This window comes from Eurosta solidaginis, chromosome 1 (assembly GCF_040869045.1).
Source record: "Eurosta solidaginis isolate ZX-2024a chromosome 1, ASM4086904v1, whole genome shotgun sequence".
In the NCBI taxonomy this organism is placed as follows: domain Eukaryota; kingdom Metazoa; phylum Arthropoda; class Insecta; order Diptera; family Tephritidae; genus Eurosta; species Eurosta solidaginis.
In genome coordinates this window covers 257,608,450-257,629,825 of record NC_090319.1, presented here as the reverse complement: position 1 = coordinate 257,629,825, position 21,376 = coordinate 257,608,450, and the positions used below count along the sequence as shown (strand labels likewise).

Here is a 21,376-nt window from a genome sequence, read left to right as displayed (position 1 = left end):
TGTTAACAAAATCAATGATCGCTTTCAAAATCAATTTCCTGGTGAAGTGACGAAATATAAATCGATCGACACAGTTACAGATGAAGATAAAATTGTGAATTATCCAAATGAATTTCTATACTCCTTAGAACCAAAAGGAATGCCTGCGCATATATCAACTTTGAAAACTGGCTAACCAGTCATGCTTCTTCGGAATGTAATCAAAGCAAGATACAAGAATAACAGAAAATTTCACCAAATATGCGTACAAAATTCAATTCAATTTACAGAACAATAAATTAAATTATCAACAAACAAAACAGAAAAAATAACGCAACATCCATTCGATCTCGGGCGTTACAAGGTACGCCTGGTAAAGCTAGTATTTAATAAAAATAAGTCTCTATAAAACCATAAAAGTCGTTTTTTTAATTCCAGCAAAAGCAAGTTTAAATATTTTTTAACTTAAATATACTATTTAATATTCAAAAACCAATTAAACATGAAAGTTGTTTAATTCAAAATTTCGTATTTGAATAGGATTTGAATATCATCTTATAACACGCAAATATTTCGTATTCAGATCACTTTCAAAAACTATGTAGTAAAATTTAATATGAAAGTATTCAATTGAGTTTCAAATATTGCATATTCGATTCGAATAATTTCATATTCAATGTCATATCAAATATGTGCATGTTTGATTTAAATAATTTGCTCTATACAGCACAGAAAGTTTGGATAAGAAAATGACCAACAAAATGTTTGTTTCCCTCTAATAAGTATGAAAGCGTGAGTTTTGTTTTTAAATTTAACAATTTTTCTATTTTTAGACGACATTATTTTAAATTTGGGTTATAATGTTCGAAATGTTTCATACAAATTATAATAACTACTCTTATATAACTTTCGACTCCTACATATTTCTTTATAAAATTTCAATTCTATACGCCATCAGCTTACAACTTTTTCATTTGCTTTTGATTTTAATAGAATGGGAAAACGCGATTTACTTGAAAGTCACCTATTTTAACTCATAAATCTATCTGGCAATTTTTTTCTTGCGCCTTTCAGCTTAGAACGTAATAGGCTCATGAGGTACAGTGCATTCGCCAACCGTTACTCGGTACATTGCCATCTCTGAAATCCCATGATAGTGCACAAACGCAGCTGCAATAACTAGTATGTGGAAAAGCTGATGCGATTGGAACTTTTAAAGAAAATAGAAGATAATTATAGTTTAACCTAAACCTATATAAAAAGGTTGAATGAAACTAACCCATATATCGAATTTCCCTGGGAACCATCTTTCTGGCACACGCAAAGCATATAGCATAGCACCAAGTATATAAAGGAGACCTTAAAAAGTAAAAAAAAAATTTTGATGTTTATTTTGCAGCAGAAATAAATGTTAAATACACTTACCCATTAAAATAAGCCAACCCAAACTTGCTTGACTGATTTGACTAAACCAACCTTCCATCAGACTGTAATGTATAGCTGGTATGATGCCAGATAAACCGAAGCTCATGAAGACACCAGCCCGAAGTGGTCTCAGCGCAGGCTCAGAGAATTTATCCCACAATGAAACTATAATTGACATAGTGCCTAATACGCATACAACAGATAAGTAGATAACTTTTGGCTGGTAATGACAATAGAATCCATAATATAACCACGGTACAAATGAACCCATTATTAAAAGCGCAATTCCACAGTAGTCTAGCCTAAAATATGAATAGCCAATCATAAGAAATTTATTTAGAAAATTAGAAACAGTATGTTTGAAAGTCACAGAACATTATACATCAAGTCGGGAGTTTCGTTATATCAACCTTCAAACCACATAACTACTATTTACTTATTTTTAAAATGCATAAAAATTTCAAAAATTATCCATTGCTCACTTTGAGAACAGTTTTCCAATCTCTACTGAATGACAGCTAAGCGTGTGAAAAGCGAATGAAAAGCCCAAACAAATAATGGCTCCAGCAAAGAATGCGCCAAATATGATCTTTTCTTGAATTTGTATCTCAACAGAGGGGCGTGACAAAAAGTACAATGCCACACCGATAAAAGCTACACAGCCTAACAAGTGTGTCCAAATATTGCCCGTTTCGGTATGCACACGAAACATAGATTTGAAGCACGCACTGAACGAGGGCAGTGGTGGGCGATGGCCACGATGTAGGAAATCATTATCTTGCAGCCATTTAGGTAAATTTTTATAGTGGCACACCATCCAGCTGGCTTCCCAAACCTAAAGATTGATTTGGATTAAGAAAAATGTATTACAGTTAATTAACAACAAACCCCAAGTATTTTAACAAAAACATTCAAGTCTCACCTTACGAACGAACTCTTCAGCCTGCTCCGCTGCATTGTGGGCAAGTGCACCCAAATCTATCTCATCTGATAAAACGCCAGCCTTGAGAACTTCAGTCATCTGAAATTTTTTTTATTAAAGAGAATTACAAAATTTGAACACGGTGGAGTTTTTGTTAAAGGATATGACACATTTACATATGTACTTAATTATCGACACGAAAACTTATTTTGCAAATCGCTTCTTTATCTGGAAACACATAGAGCTCTACGTGTTACTTTAGCTTTGACAAATAAGAGCGGCAAATGGAAGATTTGGACTGCAAGAACTTTCAATTTGAACGCAGGCCAAAAAAACGTTCGGCCACAGTAAAGCCACAGACTTCTGCATTAAAAATGTTGTTTTTCTTCGGATTCCTACTTACTAAGTAATTTTTAGTACGAACGTCTATTGAGAAAAAAACAGGAGCTACTCACAACGAATATAATAAACTATGGTGGTGTCTTTTGTGAACCAGCTTAGCTATGCAGGATGTAGCAAAAGACTAGTTCGCAACAGTAAGCGGCAGCGTGCTCACAATGTCAGTTGTCTCATACTTGGACTTAAAATCATATAAGGAATCAGACGGCCTTATGATTTTTCGTAGAATTAATGTCCCGTCAGAGTGCTCCTACAAAATGAACTAAATAATCTAGTCGATTGGTGTAATACCAATCCTCTCTACCTAAATGTCAAAAAATGTTTTCAAATGTCGTTTTCTAGGTCGCCTAAACTGCATACCACGCCCTATGATATTTCAAGCGGTCAAAGAATTTATTGATCTAGATGTCTTCGACACTTCTTTCTCTTTCGTTAATCATATCTGTTACGTCCTTCTGAAGGCTTACAGAAACCTTGCCTTCCTTCGTAGATATGCCAAAAACTTTAAGGATCCTTATACCAGGAAGGCACTTTTTATCTCTTTAGTTCGCTCAAAACTAAAATACGCCTCAGTTATCTGGAATCCTATCTAGTGTGGCCACTTAGCCAGAATAGAAAGGTTTCAAGAAAATTTATTAGATTTTGTTTATTTTCTATTAACTTTGACGATTAAACCCCATCCTATTACTCGCGCTGCAGGCTTATCAATCCCAAATCTCTTGAAACCAGGAGAGCTGTGCATTTACTAATGTTTGTGTATGATCTCATCGCTGGCTCTTGGATTGTTCAGCTCTCCTAGCAAAAGGTAATTTTAATGTGCCTAATAGGTGTCTTCGTACATTCTCGCCTTTTTACTTGCGTGTTTGTAGAGCTAATTATTGCATGTCCGACCCGATTTTCGCGCACTTACTGAATTTAATAAACTCTCAGAGAGTTTACTTATTGAATTATCTTTGTCGAGAATTGCGTTCAAGTCTACTCTGGAATTGTGCCTTTAATTTATTTTTATATATTCTTTTAACTCATTGTTTATCTTTTTTTCATGTTAATTACGTTTATAAGTTGATTATATAGTTTTAATATCTTTTTATCTAGTCTGTAAGATTCTTTTTGATCCAAGACTGAATTAAATAAACTAAACTAAATAGCTAATTTATAAACAATACGGTGTTACAAAAACTCAAGATCAATATACTTTCAATACAATATAACACTCATACATACAATTCCTCCTTTTACATATCTTTACTCACCTCTGCCTCAATAAGTTGTGTATCCTCAGGCGTTGAAGGTAACGGGCAACCAGGATCATCTTCCTCTACTAACTCATCGTCATATTCGAGCAAATCCAAATCGTTAGCACTAAGAGAATCTTCAGGTCCCCAACCTCGACGTTTGCGCAAAATCATTTTAACTTCCCGGAAAATGAAATCCTCCTCATCCTCGTCATCTTCATCACTACGTTCTATTGATTCGACGCACGAATGCACAGGTGATTCAAAGTCACTACCATTATCTGTTGGCAGGGCACATGCAAGCGGAAATTTTCCATCAACTATTAAATGATCAATTTTCCTATCAGCATCTTGTGTCATTAAGCTTGCTGCGACCGGTGTTTCCTTTTCCATTGTTTATTTAATCTTAAAACTACGAATTGAGTTTGGATGCGCAGCGAGTTGTATTCCGATGTTGGGTGTGTACTCAATAAGTGAGGATGATCTGTTTGAGTTCAGCAACAAAGAAGTTTTGTAATATTTTTTACTGGAAAATAAACGCAAAAAATTAAAAACAGTTATACAATTTGAAGATTTCTTATAAAAAGTTACCAATTGCAATTCCACACTTGCGCCCTTCGGATCTTCTAAGCTTCTCTACAATCTATGGATTTACCTATTTAATTTGAGTGATGAGCTTGAATTTTCATTATCCATACATATAAATTTAGTAAATTCTTGTAACTGTCATTTGTTTTAAAACTCTTTTTTTTTAAATAAATCCAAAATTCTATGGCATATTCAAAAGGTTCACTGTGGTAAATAATATCAGAATGTTGAGTTTTTTGAACTTCTTTAACTAACGAGATATCGTTGACAAGCGTTGAGATGGATACAAGTTTTATATTTTACCGGCTCCTCGCAGTTTTAAGGGACTAAAATATTCCAACGGGGATCATGGCTGTCGGAAGAGGCGACTACACACTGGAATAAGCTACAGGCCTGCCAAAATACTGCTCTCAGAATCGTCACGGGCTGCTTCTTATGTCCCCAGAACACCATCTACATAATGAGACGAGAATACTCCCCATCAGGGAGAGAAATGAGATGCTAACCAAACAGTTCCTGTTGAATACCCAGAAACCTGGGCATCCAAACAGACATCTGATTGATGAGCCAACACCGCCTAGGGGCTTAAGTAGTCATCTCCGTAAGCATTTTGAGGAAATACGGCACCTGAGAACCCAGCCGTATGAAGCAAAAAAACACAAGCAGGTCCTTGGTGAACTCCACAAACAGGCGTCGGATCTTTATGCCGGGAATTGCCTCGGTGAATCCAGTACTCAAAAAAAAGTACCCAAAACTTGTGGAAGAGGAACGCATACTCCCCAGGGAAACGCGTGTCACTCTTGCTCAACTTCGTTCTGGATACTGTAACAGGTTAAACTTTTACCTATCCAGAATCAACCCCGACATACAAAATGTATGCCCCGCTTGCAATGTGTCCCCACATGACACCAACCATCTTTTTAATTGTAATGTGGAACCAACGCCTCTAACACCCCTTTCATTATGGTCCACCCCTGTTGAAACAGCAAGTATCCTTGGACTCCCGTTAGAGGATACTGATGACAATTTGTGATCGGTCGCGGCTGTTAGGTGGGGCGAAGCACTGCTACAACAACAACACTACACAGACCCGAAGTTTCGAAAAAATACGTTTTACCAGAAACTGTGATATCCTTGTGTGGATAGCTTTGCAGTATTTTGAAGTGTGCGAAGAAGGAATCGTGCACTTTGGGTCGGGGACAGGTGAATGTATATTATCGGATAAGGCTGGGTCGCTATTACTTTTTCAGCGCTTGAGCTGTGAACTCTAAGAATGGCTTCGAGGTACCCGGTGAAGTTTGATGCTGATCTTGGCAGCACGGCGCAACAAATGCACGCGTCTGTAAGTTACCGTTGCTCAGCATATAACATCAAGGAAAGCATCATCATCCAAGGCATGAGCTGCACAGAAACGATGCCTGAATCATAGAAATTCGCGCCGTAGCACTGGGTAGTCGATGCGGTTTGGTGCTATGTAGAAGGTGATGAAGGGACTTTTAGGCGGGGGTAGCAAGAAGGCACAACAGTTTGGAAAAAAACTGCACGAGACTGACTGATAAGAGTGTCACCGCCTAATATAAAGGTATTTTCCTGCAGGCGCCCCAAAAGCACTCTTTTGGCCCAGGTTCACGTTAGGAACCATCCCGCCCTCAACGATAAAATACTATCGGATGCGAAGAAATTCGCAGTGTTTTTGCCGACAATATGTATGTAATGCATTTCTCGGTAGAAAAATCCAAACGACAGGCCATCAAAGTCGGACATAAACACAACCACACCGTGTCTCCTATTACTATCACAGCCACAGAAATTGAAGATGTCGTTTATTCTAAACCCAGCCAGCATTTTTTGAAAATTTTGATCAAAAATATATAAATATCATACCCCAAGATGATTAAAAACGTTCAAATTTAAAAGCATTTCCTGTTCGAAAATTAATGTATCGTCGGGAGAAAAATGTACCATAAATGTGATTATTCTTGAATAATCATTTATGATTCATATTTCGTTTATACATATTTGGTATCATTGTAAAATTGATCTTTAATTGTTTTAGAGTAATATTTGACTACTTTTCACAGTCATTTTCTGATCATACTTGTGCACATATTTCAATCGATGCATTTATTCTTCATATCTCATTCAAAATAAGATACTAAATAATAAACTTATTTCATCATGGGAAGAAAGCATGCGGAAGTGAGCTATTCGAACCACAGGTCACTCGCAATCAAACTTGACCGATATATACCTGCGACTGCAACATCCAACATCAGCTATGATCGTCAATATCTTAAAATACGATACGGTACGGGATGTTGAAGAAATATCCAGGTACATATGTCAAGAGAGTTTCACTTACCTGGTCAAATAACTATTATGTATTTTCTGGGAAGCCGAAGGTGGAGAAATGGTTGGGGAAATCTTCGGGCACGAGCAGCATTTGCATTAAATTGTCTTGAAGAATGTCTTAATAATAATTTTATATACATATTTTTTCTGAACTTCATGATTGAAAAAATGTGTGTATGTGAAAAAAATAAGATCTTCAATGAAAAGTAGAATTTTAACAAGTATAACTCATTCAGTCAACAAATATAATCAGAAAAGATTCAGAAAGCTGAATTAAAAATGATTATAAATTTTTGATCACCTAAAGTAAACAATTTGATTCCAATATGATTCAAAATGTGATTGAAAAACTATATTCAGTGTTTGATCATCAAAAGGTAAGCATATTTGATTATTTTTTTGTTGATTTTTTTGAAATATTAAAATTTAATCATCAAAGGATTTCAAAAATGATTCCAAAAAGTGATCGAAAAATACTTTTCAGTTTTTGATCATCAAAAGTATTCATATTTGATTATTTCTTTTGTTAAATTGTATAATAACTCATTAGGGCGACTCATGAAAGCATACAAACTTATAAGGTGTAAAATTATATCCATTTACACACGCTGTTATATGAACGCACCTAGAATACTATTGATAAACTTGAATGTTTATCAGCTGTATTATTACCGAACAAAATTTTTTTGATTGTTATACAAATTAAAAAATGCCAAGATTAAGTGAAAAATCAAAACTAAAATGCATTTACTTGCTGATGTTGGAGATTTCTGAAGAAAATGCCTGTTGTTGTCTGCAAGGTTGCATTCCTTTGAGTTTACCGCGTTTTGTCAATAAGTAGAAAAAACCAACAATTATAAACATAATAAATAAGCGGATGAAATGTCATAAGTGTCCTCTTTCCTGTTTACAGTTCGGCTTCTGTTTTGCATTATTCGCAAGCTTTCCAGTGTCAATCTGACTTTTCCTCTTTTTTCTTTGTCTAATATTTTCGCATTGCTTATGTCAGCTATGTGGCCAGTGGCTGTTGTATGTTGCGATAGTGCTGTGCTGTTTTTGTTGTTTTTAATGTCTGCAGCATGTTCTTTTAATCTTACGCCTAGTGTACGTTTTGTTGTTCCTATGTATGTTTTATTGCATGTTTGGTTTTCTGTTCCCTTACATTCGATTTCGTAAACTACATTGTTTTGTTGTGACGTTGGAATCGGGGTTTTTGTTTTGGTGTAGATACTTGACAGGGTTATGTTAGATTTATATGCCAAACATACGTTGTTGTTGCTTTTGATTAAGCTTTTGTTAAAATTGTCTGTTAGCCTAGGTATGTATGTTACACTGTAAAATTGTTTAGGTCTGCCATCGGTATTTTCTGTAGTGTTGTTGATTTTTGTGTGTTTAATCTGTTCCATTTCCTGATTTATTAGATTTTGTATGAGTGTGTGAGGGTAATTATTTTGTATTAATATATTAGTGATTTTTTTCAAATTTTTATCCCAGAATTTTTGGTGGCAAATTTTCAGCACTTTGTATATGAGGTTTTTTGCGGTATTCACTTTATATTTAGAGGGCTGGGCTGAAAGATAATTAATTAAACGCCCAGATGAAGTGGGTTTGGTATACCAATCTAGCACAAGTTTATTGTACATTCTGAAGATACGTGTGTCTAGAAAGGGGATGCTGCCATTATTTTCAACTTCCACCGTGAAATTGAGTTTGTTGTGGTACTTGTTGAGGGTATGTAGGATTTGATCTAAGTCCCTTCTCTTCACGATAGCAAATATATCATCCACGCATTTGCATAAGAATTTTATATTTATATTTGACCTTTCTTTAAGTTCTGCCATAGCGTAATTTAATAGGTCATCCATCACCAAGTCGGCTATAGTAGGAGAGAGTGGGTTTCCCATCGGCATTCCATAGGTTTGAGCGTAAAGCTTATCGCCCCACAGAAAATAATTATTATCTTTTAAACAAAAGTTCAGTAATCCCAGAAATTGTTTTTTTGTGATGGAGTTTCTTCTGGAGATCTCATCCCATTTTTTCATTATTATCTTGATCGCGAGCATCGTAGGTATATTAGTGAACAATGATACTACATCAAACGACACCAGTATGTCGTCGGAAAGATTTATATTGTTGATTTTTTCTTTGAGTTCAAAGGCATTTTTTATATTAAGTTCATCAGATATTAAATCTTTGAGGATATCTCCAACATATCTAGATAATCTGTAACATGGTACATTTATGGACGATACTATTGGACGGAATGGATGACCAGGTTTGTGTATTTTAGGCAAGCCATACATTCTGGGGGCATTAGCAGTTGAGCACATAAGCTGTTGTTTTTCTTTTAAGGTAATGGCTTTGTTTTTGTATAAGTCTTCTACTAATCTATTGTTTTTCCTTTGGAGTTCATTAGTAGGATCATTCCTAAGTATTTTATATGTGTTTTTGTCGTCTATTATTTTACTCATTTTTTCGGTATATTCTTCTTTGTATAGTACCACGGTTTTGTTTCCTTTGTCGGCGTCAGTTATAATAATATTTTTGTGTGCATTCAAAAATAATTTGGTTTTTTTAAATGTTTCCAAAATAAACTTTTCTTTGGAGTTATGCTTATTACCTCGTTTGAATTGTAGTATTCTATTACTTAGCTTGTTTCTAATTACGTCTTTCGTTTTATCATCGTCAAAGGTCTGTATTATTTGTTCCATTTCCGCTATGACATGTATTGGTGTAAAATTTCTTTTAGTCGTTGGGATAGTGAACTTCCTACCCAGAGAGAGTAGCCACTTGACTTCCTCTGGAAAAACAATGTCCATTTTGTTTACGAACCAATCGTTGTTCATATGGATTCCCATGTTGGAAATTTGTTCATGATTAAGTTTTTTTAATTTTTTATTGTGTGTTTCTTTTATCTCCTTAGTTATTCTTTTGTACAGTAACTCTTGTTTATCTACAAACGCGCGGTAATCTCCATCATTCATGTATCGTTTTATCTGTTGATCGGAGTTGTATATGTTATTCCTAATGGCTTTTATGTTTATGTTTGTTTGCGTTATTTCTACGTTTATTACTTTTTTGAGAAACAGATGTTTGGATCTTTCGAGCTGTTGCTTAACCCTCTCAGATGTAGTTTTAATAGTAAGTCCTTTAGTGATATTAGTGAGATGATTCGGGATTAAATCGTATTTCTTGCATTCAAGCAAGAATTTCAATTGGTTTAATTGCTTGGCAAGTTTTTGTTTTTGCTTACTATACAGGCCTGTTCTGAATTCCGAAAAGTAAAACGACATTGATTTCGACTCGGTTTCTATTTGGTGTTCTCAATTCCGATTGTAAAAAATCGATTCGAAGTCGATTTCGAATCGTTTTCATTCCGATTCGGTAACCAGTTTAATCAGCTGTTTTTGTTTATGTGTTTTGGTTTAAGTATCATAAAATTTTATTTTAATTAAAAAATGCCTGCAGATATGGTTTTTGATGCGCAGACGCAAGAATACGTGCTATTGTGCGTGCGAATCGTAAAAATGCGCTGGATCGGAATTCAGAACAGGTCGGCTTCATTTCGATCAGCATCGATTTGTTTGCCTAATAGATTTCTTGATAGAAGTTTTTAAAGAAAGATTTATTATGCCAATTTAACCCAAATTTAAACAAAAAGTACACACAACTCTTCCAAATAAAATGAAGAATTTAAAAAAAATTATTTGAAAGACAAATATCGCAACATTTGTGTATAATCTGCCAATTAATTTTCATTCCGACTGCTCAGAGGCAATACTTTTCAAACCGATAATTTTTGGTCGGAATCGAAATTGAGAACACCAATCCATTTCGATTCCGAAAAAATTGATCGGAATCGGAATCCAGAACAGGCCTGATAGTGTTTTAGTGTTATGCAAACATGCTCTCCATATTTGTATTTTATATGATTATAATAGTGCTTCATTATGAAATTGGTGCACGTTGTTGTTGTTTCTAGTGTGATTACAAAACATTTTATATGCTTTGTTGTATCGGCAGGCCTTCCGAAAATTCTTAGATTTGATTAAGCTGGTCAACACTTTTTGAATATGTATGTAATAGAAATAGGCTGCAATGACCAAAATTTGCTTTAGTGCAAGTGTGTGGTGTATTATACTATTATTTAATAAATGCAGTCTGCCCCTGAAGAAGCTAAGAAGATTAGCGAAACGTAGGGCTTGAATAGTGGAGTCCTTTGACTTGCACTAAAGCAAATTTTGGTCATTGCAGCCTATTTCTATTACATACATATTCAAAAAGTGTTGACCAGCTTAATCAAATCTATAAATGGATATAATTTTACACTTTATAAGTTTATATGCTATCATGAGTCCCCCTAATTTGTATAAATTTACATGCACATTTCATTGTGTAAACGCGGTAAACTCAAAGGAATGCAACCTTGCAGACATTACAGCAGGCATTTTCATCAGAAATCTCCAACATCAGCAAGTCATTTACAAGAATATCTTAGTAAAGACGTTTTAGTTTTGATTTTTCACTTAATCTTGGCATTTTTTAATTTGTATAACAATCGAAAATTTTTTTTTTGGCAATAATACAGCGGCTAACCAATCAAGTTTATCAAGAGTATTTCTAGGTGCGTTCATATAACAGCGTGTGTAAATGGATATAATTTTACACCTTATAAGTTTATATGCTTTCATGACTCCCCCTAATGAAATGTGCGCGTAAATTTATACAAGTTGTGTAAATGATTTTTCATACAAAATTTGACAGCTCGTTTACGCACTAGATAAATTTATAGTCCGGGAGGCAGCGACACATTTTTGGCACAAAAGTTACTACCCTTGGCTCTCACATATAAGGTAGTTGGTTGTGCGTACGCTCAGGAAACGACGGTCAGCTGGCACACTAACGGTGGGTGTAGGCGGTAGAGCCCCTCCCACGCGTAAAAAATCTTGTGGAATAAAACTATATTACCATCGCTGAAATTTGTTTTCTGATCTAATTGTATTATAAAATAATGAAAAATGATAGTCAGCTGTTAATATGCAAGTGGAAAATACATCAGCTGTGAATATAAAGAGTGTAAATAAAAAATAAAAATAAAAATATTTTACCATCGTTAAAATTTGTTTACATAACAAGAATTATTATTTAAGTGAGGAAAAAGTAAGTCAGCTGGCTGTTAGGCGGGGTAAAGACCGTCAGCTGATGCAATAAACATCATTCGCGGCGAGCGAAACCCAGCGTCCCGCATTGTTTTCTTGGCATCAGCTGACTACTTTTCCCTTGCATAACAAGCAGCTGACGAGTATTTTCTTTAAATACATGTTAAATAGTATAACATATTTCTTTTTCAACGATGGTAATATTTAATGTACATAAATATTTGCACAATAATGTACGGTACTGGAAGGTCAGTAGCGTGGGGACGCTCTCAGATCGCAAGTAACTGTTCCTCAGTGTACAACGTAAAATCAAAATGTCTAAAGTGCAACGGTTTTGTGTATTTTGTTTGCAAAAAACGGGTAATTTAATAAACTTTAATGAGACAAATTTATTGAAATGCAATGACATCTTAAGCATTGTAAATTTTACCAAGTAGCGCAACTAACAGCTGATCGATGAAAATTCGAACATTCACACGCACAGTTCTCGACTTTAGATTATTTAATTCAAATTTTAAAGTGAGATACTCCTTACAAATTTATGTATACAGAATACATATGGCGTTTTTGTTGTTATTAAAACAATAGTTTTATTTATACTAAAGCTTTTATCATTTTTTTTTTAACTTTGAAAAATCTCCGAACACCATTCCTTCATTATATGACATTCGACTGCCTAGTCCACTGCCTTCCACTCTATTCGCAACATAACCTCTACTTAAGCTGCCAAACTATATAGTAAACAATGATCTTAAGTGTGTGTAAAGAAAATAATTTGTCGTCAAAAAATGTAGTATTACCGAAACAAATAAACGACTTTGAATTATACCATGCCAAGTGTTATAGAACATTTACAGCTTTGCCGCCAAAATATCGCAAACGTGAAGAGATTGTGAGTGAAATCGAAGAAAGCGAAGCATCAACATCATCAGCAAAGGAAAATGAGTAAGTACATTGAAAACTACTGAACTGTTAATAAAACATAAATGAAGAATCAAATAAAAAAATTTTAAATTATTTTGTACTGTTAATTATATTTGTGCATTTAGTTAATCGGATTGAAATATAAATTTAAATTATTTGCGAACATTATTAAGAATTTAAAATTACCGTTAAAATAATTGCAAAATATACATTTGAAAGTTTCGTAGTCAAAGCGTATACAGTACGATACACAGCCGAGAGTATACCTGCTTATTTACCTGTGAAGACGGAGAGAAGTGCGTTTAGGGTCCGCTTGAACTCTCTACCTGGAATAACTTTCTGGTTACATTTGACTCTAAAATCGCTTTCTAAATAATAATAGTTATTTCTTAATGTTTAGTAATATTTTTTTTTATAACAGATTTTATTACTAACTATTTTAGTGCATAATAATTAAAATCATTTTTAATTAAAAAAAATGTTATAGAGTTATTAAATGAAACTGTATGTATATTTTGCGATAAAAAACGGAAAAAGGTTAAAAGCCGTGAAGAAATATTACGCGTGTGTAACGAAGAAACAGTTGATAATTTAGAAAGTTTAGCTGTCCAATTAGACGATTTGAATTTTTTTAATAAAGTTAGTATTATTCGTAAAAATAATCACATCTATTATCACTCCACTTGCAAAAAAGCATATGAAAATAATTTATTTCGCAAGTCTCGGCAAAACGTGAGGAGACAGACTGGCATAAAGTTAGAAATGTAAACAAGAAGGCCTATGAAGAAGTGTGCCAATTTATTTCCGAAAATATTATTAAAAACCAGAAGTCATTTTTTCTTTCTTTTTTACACACGCTTTTTATGGAAAATGTTCAAGACGTGAATAAATTAGAGTATTCGTACATAAAGCCATATCACTTGGAAAAACGATTGGAGAATACATTTTCAAAAAAAATTGCAATAGTAGAAATAGACAATAAAAAAATTGTTAAACCTTACGGTGGCGGTTTACTGCGGAGTGATATTTTAAAAATAGAAAAAAACAAGTAAGGAAGGTTAAGTTCGGGTGTAACCGAACATTACATACTCAGTTGAAAGCTATGGTGACAACATAAGGGAAAATAACCATGTAGGAAAATGAACCGAGGGAAACCCTGGAATGTGTTTGTATGACATGTGTATCAAATGAAAGGCATTAAAGAGTATTTTATGAGGGAGTGCGCCATTGTTCTATAGGTGGACGCCATTTAGGGATATGCCATAAAGGTGGATCAGGGTTGACTATAGAATGCGTTTGCGATATGGGTATCAAATGAAAGGTATTAATGAGTATTTTAAAAGGGCGTGGACCTAAGTTCTATAGATGGACGCCGTTTCGAGATATCGCCATAAAGGTGGACCAGGGGTGACCCTAGAATTTGTTTGTACAATATGGGCATCAAACGAAAGGTGTTAATGAGTATTTTAAAAGGGAGTGGGCCTTAGTTCTATAGGTGGTCGCCTTTTCGAAATATCGCCATAAATGTGGACCAGGGGTGACTCTAGAATGCGTTTGTACGATATGGATATCAAATTAAAGGTATTAATGAGTATTTTAAAAGGGAGTAATCATTAGTTCCATAGGTGGACGCCGTTTCGAGATATCGCCATAAAGGTGGACCAGGGGTGACCCTAGAATTTGTTTGTACAATATGGGTATCAAAAGAAAGGTGTTAATGAGTATTTTAAATGGGAGTAATCCTTAGTTCCATAGGTGGACGCCGTTTCGAGATATCGCCATAAAGGTGGACCAGGGGTGACCCTAGAATTTGTTTGTACAATATGGGTATCAAAAGAAAGGTGTTAATGAGTATTTTAAAAGGGTGTGGGGCTTAGTTCTATAGGTGGACACCTTTTCGGAATATCGCCACAAAGGTGGACCAGGGGTGACTCTAGAATGTGTTTGTACGATATGGGTATCAAATTAAAGGTATTAATGAGGGTTTTAAAAGGGAGTGGTGGTTGTTGTATAGGTGGTCGCATTTTCGAGATATCGCCATAAAGGTGGACCAGGGGTGACCCTAGAATTTGTTTGTACAATATGGGCATCAAAAGAAAGGTGATAATGAGTATTTTAAAAGGGAGTATTCCTTAGTTCCATAGGTGGACGCCGTTTCGAGATATCGCCATAAAGGTGGAGCAGGGGTGACCCTAGAATTTGTTTGTACAATATGGGTATCAAAAGAAAGGTGTTAATGAGTATTTTAAAAGGGTGTGGGGCTTAGTTCTATAGGTGGACGCCTTTTCGAGATATCGCCATAAAGGTGGACCAGGGGTGACTCTAGAATGAGTTTGTACGATATGGGTATCAAATTAAAGGTATTAGTGAGAGTTTTAAAAGGGAGTGGGGGTAGTTGTATATGTGAAGGCGTTTTCCAGATATCGACCAAAATGTGGACTAGGGTGACCCAGAACATTATCGGTTGGATACCGCTAATTTATTTATATATGTAATACCTGTCAAGATTTTAAGGGTGTTTTATTTCGCCCTGCAGAACTTTTTCATTTTCTTCTACTTAATATGGTAGTTGTCGCAACCATTTTATAAAGTTTTTTCTAAAGTTATATTTCGCGTCAATAAAACAATCCAATTACCTTACCATGTTTCATCCCTTTTTTCGTATTTGGTATAGAATTATGGCATTTTTTTCATTTTTCGTAATTTTCGATATCGAAAAAGTGGGCGTGGTCATAGTCGGATTTCGTTCATTTTTCATACCAAGGTAAAGCGGGTTCAGATAAGTACGTGAACTGAGTTTAGTAAAGATATATCGATTTTTGCTCAAGTTATCGTGTTAACGGCCATGCGGAAGGACAGACGGACGACTGTGTATAAAAACTGGGCGTGGCATCAACCGATTTCGCCCACTTTCACAGAAAACAGTTAACGCCATAAAATCTATGCCCCTACCAAATTTCAAAAGGATTAGTTAATTTTTGTTCGATTTATGACATTAAAAGTATCGTAGACAAATTAAATGAAAAAGGGCGGAGCCACGCCCATTTTGAAATTTTCTTTTATTTTTGTATTTTGTTGCACCATATCATTACTGGAGTTGAATCTTGACATAATTTACTTATATACTGTAAAGATATTAAATTTTTTGTTAAAATTTTACTTTAAAAAATTTTTTTTTTAAAAGTGGGCGTGGTCCTTCTCCGATTTTGCTAATTTTTATTAAGCGTACATACAGTAATAAGAGTAACGTTCCTGCCAAATTTCATCATGATATCTTCAACGACTGCCAAATTACAGCTTGCAAAAGTTTTAAATTACCTTCTTTAAAAAGTGGGCGGTGCCACGCCCATTGTCCAAAATTTTACTAATTTTATATTTTGCGTAATAAGTTCAACTCATCTACCAAGTTTCGTCGCTTTATCGGTCTTTTGTAATGAATTATCGCACTTTTTCGGTTTTTCGAAATTTTCGATATCGAAAAAGTGGGCGTGGTTATAGTCCGATATCGTTCATTTTAAATAGCGATCTGAGATGAGTGCTCAGAAACCTACGTACCAAATTTCATCAAGATAGCTCAAAATTTACTCAAGTTATCGTGTTAACGGACGGACGGACGGACGGACGGACATGGCTCAATCAAATTTTTTTTCGATCCTGATTATTTTGATATATGGAAGTCTATATCTATCTCGATTCCTTTATATATGTACAACCAACCGTTATCCAATCAAACTTAATATACTCTGTGAGCTCTGCTCAACTGAGTATAATAACGTTTTGGAGAGAGCAGCCCTCATTTTAAATGCAGAAGTGAAAAAAATGGAACGTAAAAAGTTGCCCAGTCAGTTACTGATTTAATGAAAGGGGAGTGTAATATTCCAGAATCGATTATTCAGTTTCATTTAAAATCAATTTCTGGTGGAAATTATCGTCGTGTACGTAGTGCTCATTGTCAGCGACTAGCAAAATCATTTTCTGAAGATTACGTATATGCGATTTCTAATGGCAACATAAAAACATCAAAGCACATTTCTCTTGGAATAACCATAAATAGTTTAACAAATAGTAAAAAAATTTTAGATATTTTACACAGATATGGTCACTGCTGTAGTTACACAACAGTAGAGGAGTTACAAACAGAATCTACTTTCACTTCTTGCCTTCGCACTGATATTTGCCCAGAAGATATTTCTCGTAATAAAAATTTAGGCACTGGATTGGCATTTAATAATTTTGATAGATTTGTAGATACAGCGACTGGAAAAGATACGTTTCATGACACTGTTGGCATTATATTTCAAAATATTAGTAATGTTTCTGAAAGTAGCGGAAGCAATGATGATACTCGCTGCGTTGATGTAGAAGAACCTTCTGAAATTGCAAAGAAAAGACGGGGAACATTTGACGTAGTTACCTCGGAAATAGAAAATTATTCAAAAAAACCGAAGCTTAGTAAATATTTGCAACCTTTAAATAGTCCACCACGGTCGTTTATTCCAGAAAATTTGGCATCACTGAAGCAAACAAATTTTATATGGTTCGTATCGCATTTCTTAAAAATATCAAATACGCCGATGTGGGTTGGTTTCAATAGCCTCATTTTTAACGATCTATCGCTAAAACAAAAAATTTCGTATTTAACAACAATAAATTTGTCACCAACAAACGCAAGTGTTGTATTAGAGATAATGAAACAGTCCCAAAAAGTTGCTTTGGAGTGCGATGAAGAGCATATGCAAGTGACAGTTGATTTAGCGATAGCTAAAATTGCTCTCCAAATACAGGCTTCCGAAAAACCACGTTTCGATAATCTTTTTATACACGTTGGCACATTTCACGTGATGATGGCTTTTTTTAAAGCCGTAGGTAAATTTATTGACAACTGCGGCCTACCAACCATTATGGTCAATAGTGAATTATTGGCGAGAGGATCTGTAAATAGTTTCATCAGTGGAAAGCACTTTAATAGATGCAAACGATTACACACAGTTTTTTCAGCTTCTATTCAAATATTGCATTTTGAAAGTTTCCTGGAATTGTGCAACCTTGAATTTACGGATGAGATGAAAAATTACTTAATAGATTTTACCAAAGAAAAATATAGTATGCCAATGTTACAAAACTGAATTAATAGAATTATTTCAATTGTATGAAACATATAAAAAAGAAACGCTCGAAGGAAAATATGGAAAAACAGCGCAATTTTACATGATATATATAAATTTAATAGATTACTATTTCATGTTGAATAGCAGCATAAGAGCGGCAAATTTCGAGACATTTCTGTATGTTTTACCAAAAATTAGTAACTTATTTTTTATATTTAACTTACAAAATTATTCTCGATATTTGGTTAAATATTATGACAATCTAATGAAGGTGGACGAATCTCATCCTGGTTTAGGAGAACAGTTCCGAAAAGGATCGTTTGGCATCAAGAGGACAGAAAAACCGTTTTCCAGACAACCTGTCGATTTAACATTGGATCAAACCATAAATGCAGATGCTGCAAATAAGTTAACAGGCATAAGTCACATGACGAATTCTATTGCAGCCCGTCAAAGATGGTGTAAAAGCCACAGTTTTAGATCGACTATAATTGCTTTTGTTATGGAAGAGACAGGCATAAGGAAGCGCCAGGATATTACTGCTGATCTTGAAAAAAATCGTATTCAAAAAAATTCTACGCAAATTTATAAGTTAATTGAAGCGATTAATGAAAATATTAATCCTTTTTCAAATAATATCGATCGTAATTGTTTATTTAACATTTCAACGGGTGAATCAGTGCCAGATAATATTGCGACATTTTTATTGAACATCGAGAAGAATGGGAACGAACAGCGAGAAAGATTTATTGAAGAATGGGCTGCAGATAAAGACAGGTTTGAAAAAGTTATAAAACAAAATAAAATTTTTAATTTCAGTAATACTGTACAGAAAAAGAAGATGTCAGTTTCTGGTAAAGTTGTAGAAGTCCGTATGGAACGAGATTTATTCGGCCAATTGCTGTCCGTATCTTTACAACAAACTTTAGATATTGATAAAGTCTTGACATATCCATTAACACCTGTACCTTTTTCATTGTGCCATTTAGATAGTACTATTTGTACGACTGCTAAATCAGCTCTTTTGAAATTATTAGAAAAAAAACGGACAATATACCTCCTGCACATACTGACATCATAGTTTTCGATGGTTTTTTTACTCTCCATTTAATGAAAGAAGTACCGTTAACGTTTGGCAACGTATAGGAAAAAATTTTGCAAATGTTTCTCATGAACAAAGCCTCTATTGTTATAATAGCATTTGACCGATACATGTTTCCATCCATAAAAGATCATGAGCATATTTTACGAGGAATGAGACGCTCCAACTTTCACATTACCGGACGTGATCAAAGCTGAGTTAAAAAATGTTAATTTCAAAGAGGCTTTGGTTAATTTTATTATCGACGATTGGAACAGTGATTACATGGCTCCTTTTATAGCAAATAGGCAAATTTATTTAAATTTTGATAAATGTTATAAATATGAGGTCGTAAATAATTGCGTACAAAGAACGGAAGATTTTAATTTAAATTGTCCAGCGCACGAGGAGGCAGATACAAAAATAGTATATCACATTTGCAAAATAAATTTTGAAGCTAATATTACTATAAGATGTTCAGATACTGATGTTGCAATTATAATGCTAGCAAATATGGAAAATACCCGTAAAGACGTTAATATTTCAATGGAATTTGGCGTAGGAAATCATCAACGATTCATTAATATAACAAAATTGTACAAAAATTTGGGTCCACAGTTGAGCGCCGCATTACCAGGTTTTCATGCTCTCACAGGTAAAACTGATAAACTGTTCATTAATATTACAAAATATATCTTCTGAAAAATGCTTTTGTTATTAAATATTTAATTCTCTTCTTAGGTTGCGACTTCAATCCAGCTTTCTTTCGAAAAGGCAAAAACCGACCATTTCAGTTGCTACAGAAAACACAAAAATATATAGATGCTTTTAAAAAAATTAGTAATATTTCTGAAATAGATATTAACAAAGAATTTTCAACAATTGAGGAATATGTTTGCCGCATATATGGCTTCACAAAGATAAATGAGATTAACAAAGCGCGTGTAGCGAGTTTCGTAAAAACTTACAAAATACTGGACAACGATGACGTCTTTCAACTACCAAAAAAAAGTATCGACAGATCTGCAATGCCACCATGCCAATCCGAATTGCGGCAACATTTTCTAAGAACGTGTTACATTGCACATCTCTGGGCTCATGCTTTTTGTAAAAATCCTTCTCCATTTTTTTCCAGAAAATTATGGTTGGGAAGAAAAAGAAGAGAAGTACATTTTCAAGTGGTTCGAAGGCACGCAATTGCCATCACAAGTGTCAGAAATTACACTCGACTCAACTGAAGATAATACTGAAGGTATTATATTTTACGTTATATATTTTAATAAAATTTACTTAATAATTAATTTATTAATGTTTATTTTATTTATAGAAAATGATGAGAATCAACTAGACACCTCAGAAGCCTTACCTTCGAGCGACGAGGAGGATAGCGGACAAAGTAAATAATGAGTCAACTGATTCGGAAGATGAATAATTATTATTTAAAAAATTATTAATAGTTTCATGATCAAAATGTTAATATTGGTGTTCTCTCAAATTAAAATATTTTAATACAAAGACTTTAGTTTTACAAATAAAAAATAGAATATTTCTCATTTACTGCATATTTTAGAACCTTTGTGTGCAAATATTTAAGCGAATTAAATATTACCATCGCTGAAAATGAAATATGTTATACTATCGAGAAAAATGGGAACGAACAGCGAGAAAGATTTATTGAAGAATGGGCTGCAGATAAAGACAGGTTTGAAAAAGTTATAAAACAAAATAAAATTTTTAATTTCAGTAATACTGTACAGAAAAAGAAGATGTCAGTTTCTGGTAAAGTTGTAGAAGTCCGTATGGAACGATAATTTATTCGGCCAATTGCTGTCCGTATCTTTACAACAAACTTTAGATATTAATAAAGTCTTGACATATCCATTAACACCTGTACCTTTTTCATTGTGCCATTTAGATAGTACTATTTGTACGACTGCTAAATCAGCTCTTTTGAAATTATTAGAAAAAAAACGGACAATATACCTCCTGCACATACTGACATCATAGTTTTCGATGGTTTTTTTACTCTCCATTTAATGAAAGAAGTACCGTTAACGTTTGGCAACGTATAGGAAAAAATTTTGCAAATGTTTCTCATGAACAAAGCCTCTATTGTTATAATAGCATTTGACCGATACATGTTTCCATCCATAAAAGATCATGAGCATATTTTACGAGGAATGAGACGCTCGAACTTTCACATT

At 34.2% G+C, this 21,376-nt stretch overlaps 1 protein-coding gene across 3 annotated transcripts in view; it reads right to left on the bottom strand.

Moving 5' to 3' along the window:
* Positions 1-776: 776 nt before the first annotated feature.
* AdipoR (adiponectin receptor) overlaps positions 777-21,376 on the bottom strand; it is a 30,223-nt gene continuing 9,623 nt past the window's right edge. Inside the window, exons 2-8 of one of the 3 annotated variants that reach the window (XM_067760476.1) lie at positions 4,552-4,615; positions 3,979-4,486; positions 2,327-2,425; positions 1,887-2,239; positions 1,405-1,706; positions 1,259-1,338; positions 777-1,189 (exon numbers count right to left, since the gene is read on the bottom strand). In XM_067760476.1, the coding sequence (XP_067616577.1) occupies positions 1,055-1,189; positions 1,259-1,338; positions 1,405-1,706; positions 1,887-2,239; positions 2,327-2,425; positions 3,979-4,353 (1,344 nt within the window). In that variant the 5' untranslated portion in view covers positions 4,354-4,486; positions 4,552-4,615 and the 3' untranslated portion in view covers positions 777-1,054. The remainder of the gene's footprint in view (positions 1,190-1,258; positions 1,339-1,404; positions 1,707-1,886; positions 2,240-2,326; positions 2,426-3,978; positions 4,487-4,551; positions 4,616-21,376) is intronic. The other 2 variants (XM_067760475.1, XM_067760477.1) reach the window with 2 other exon arrangements.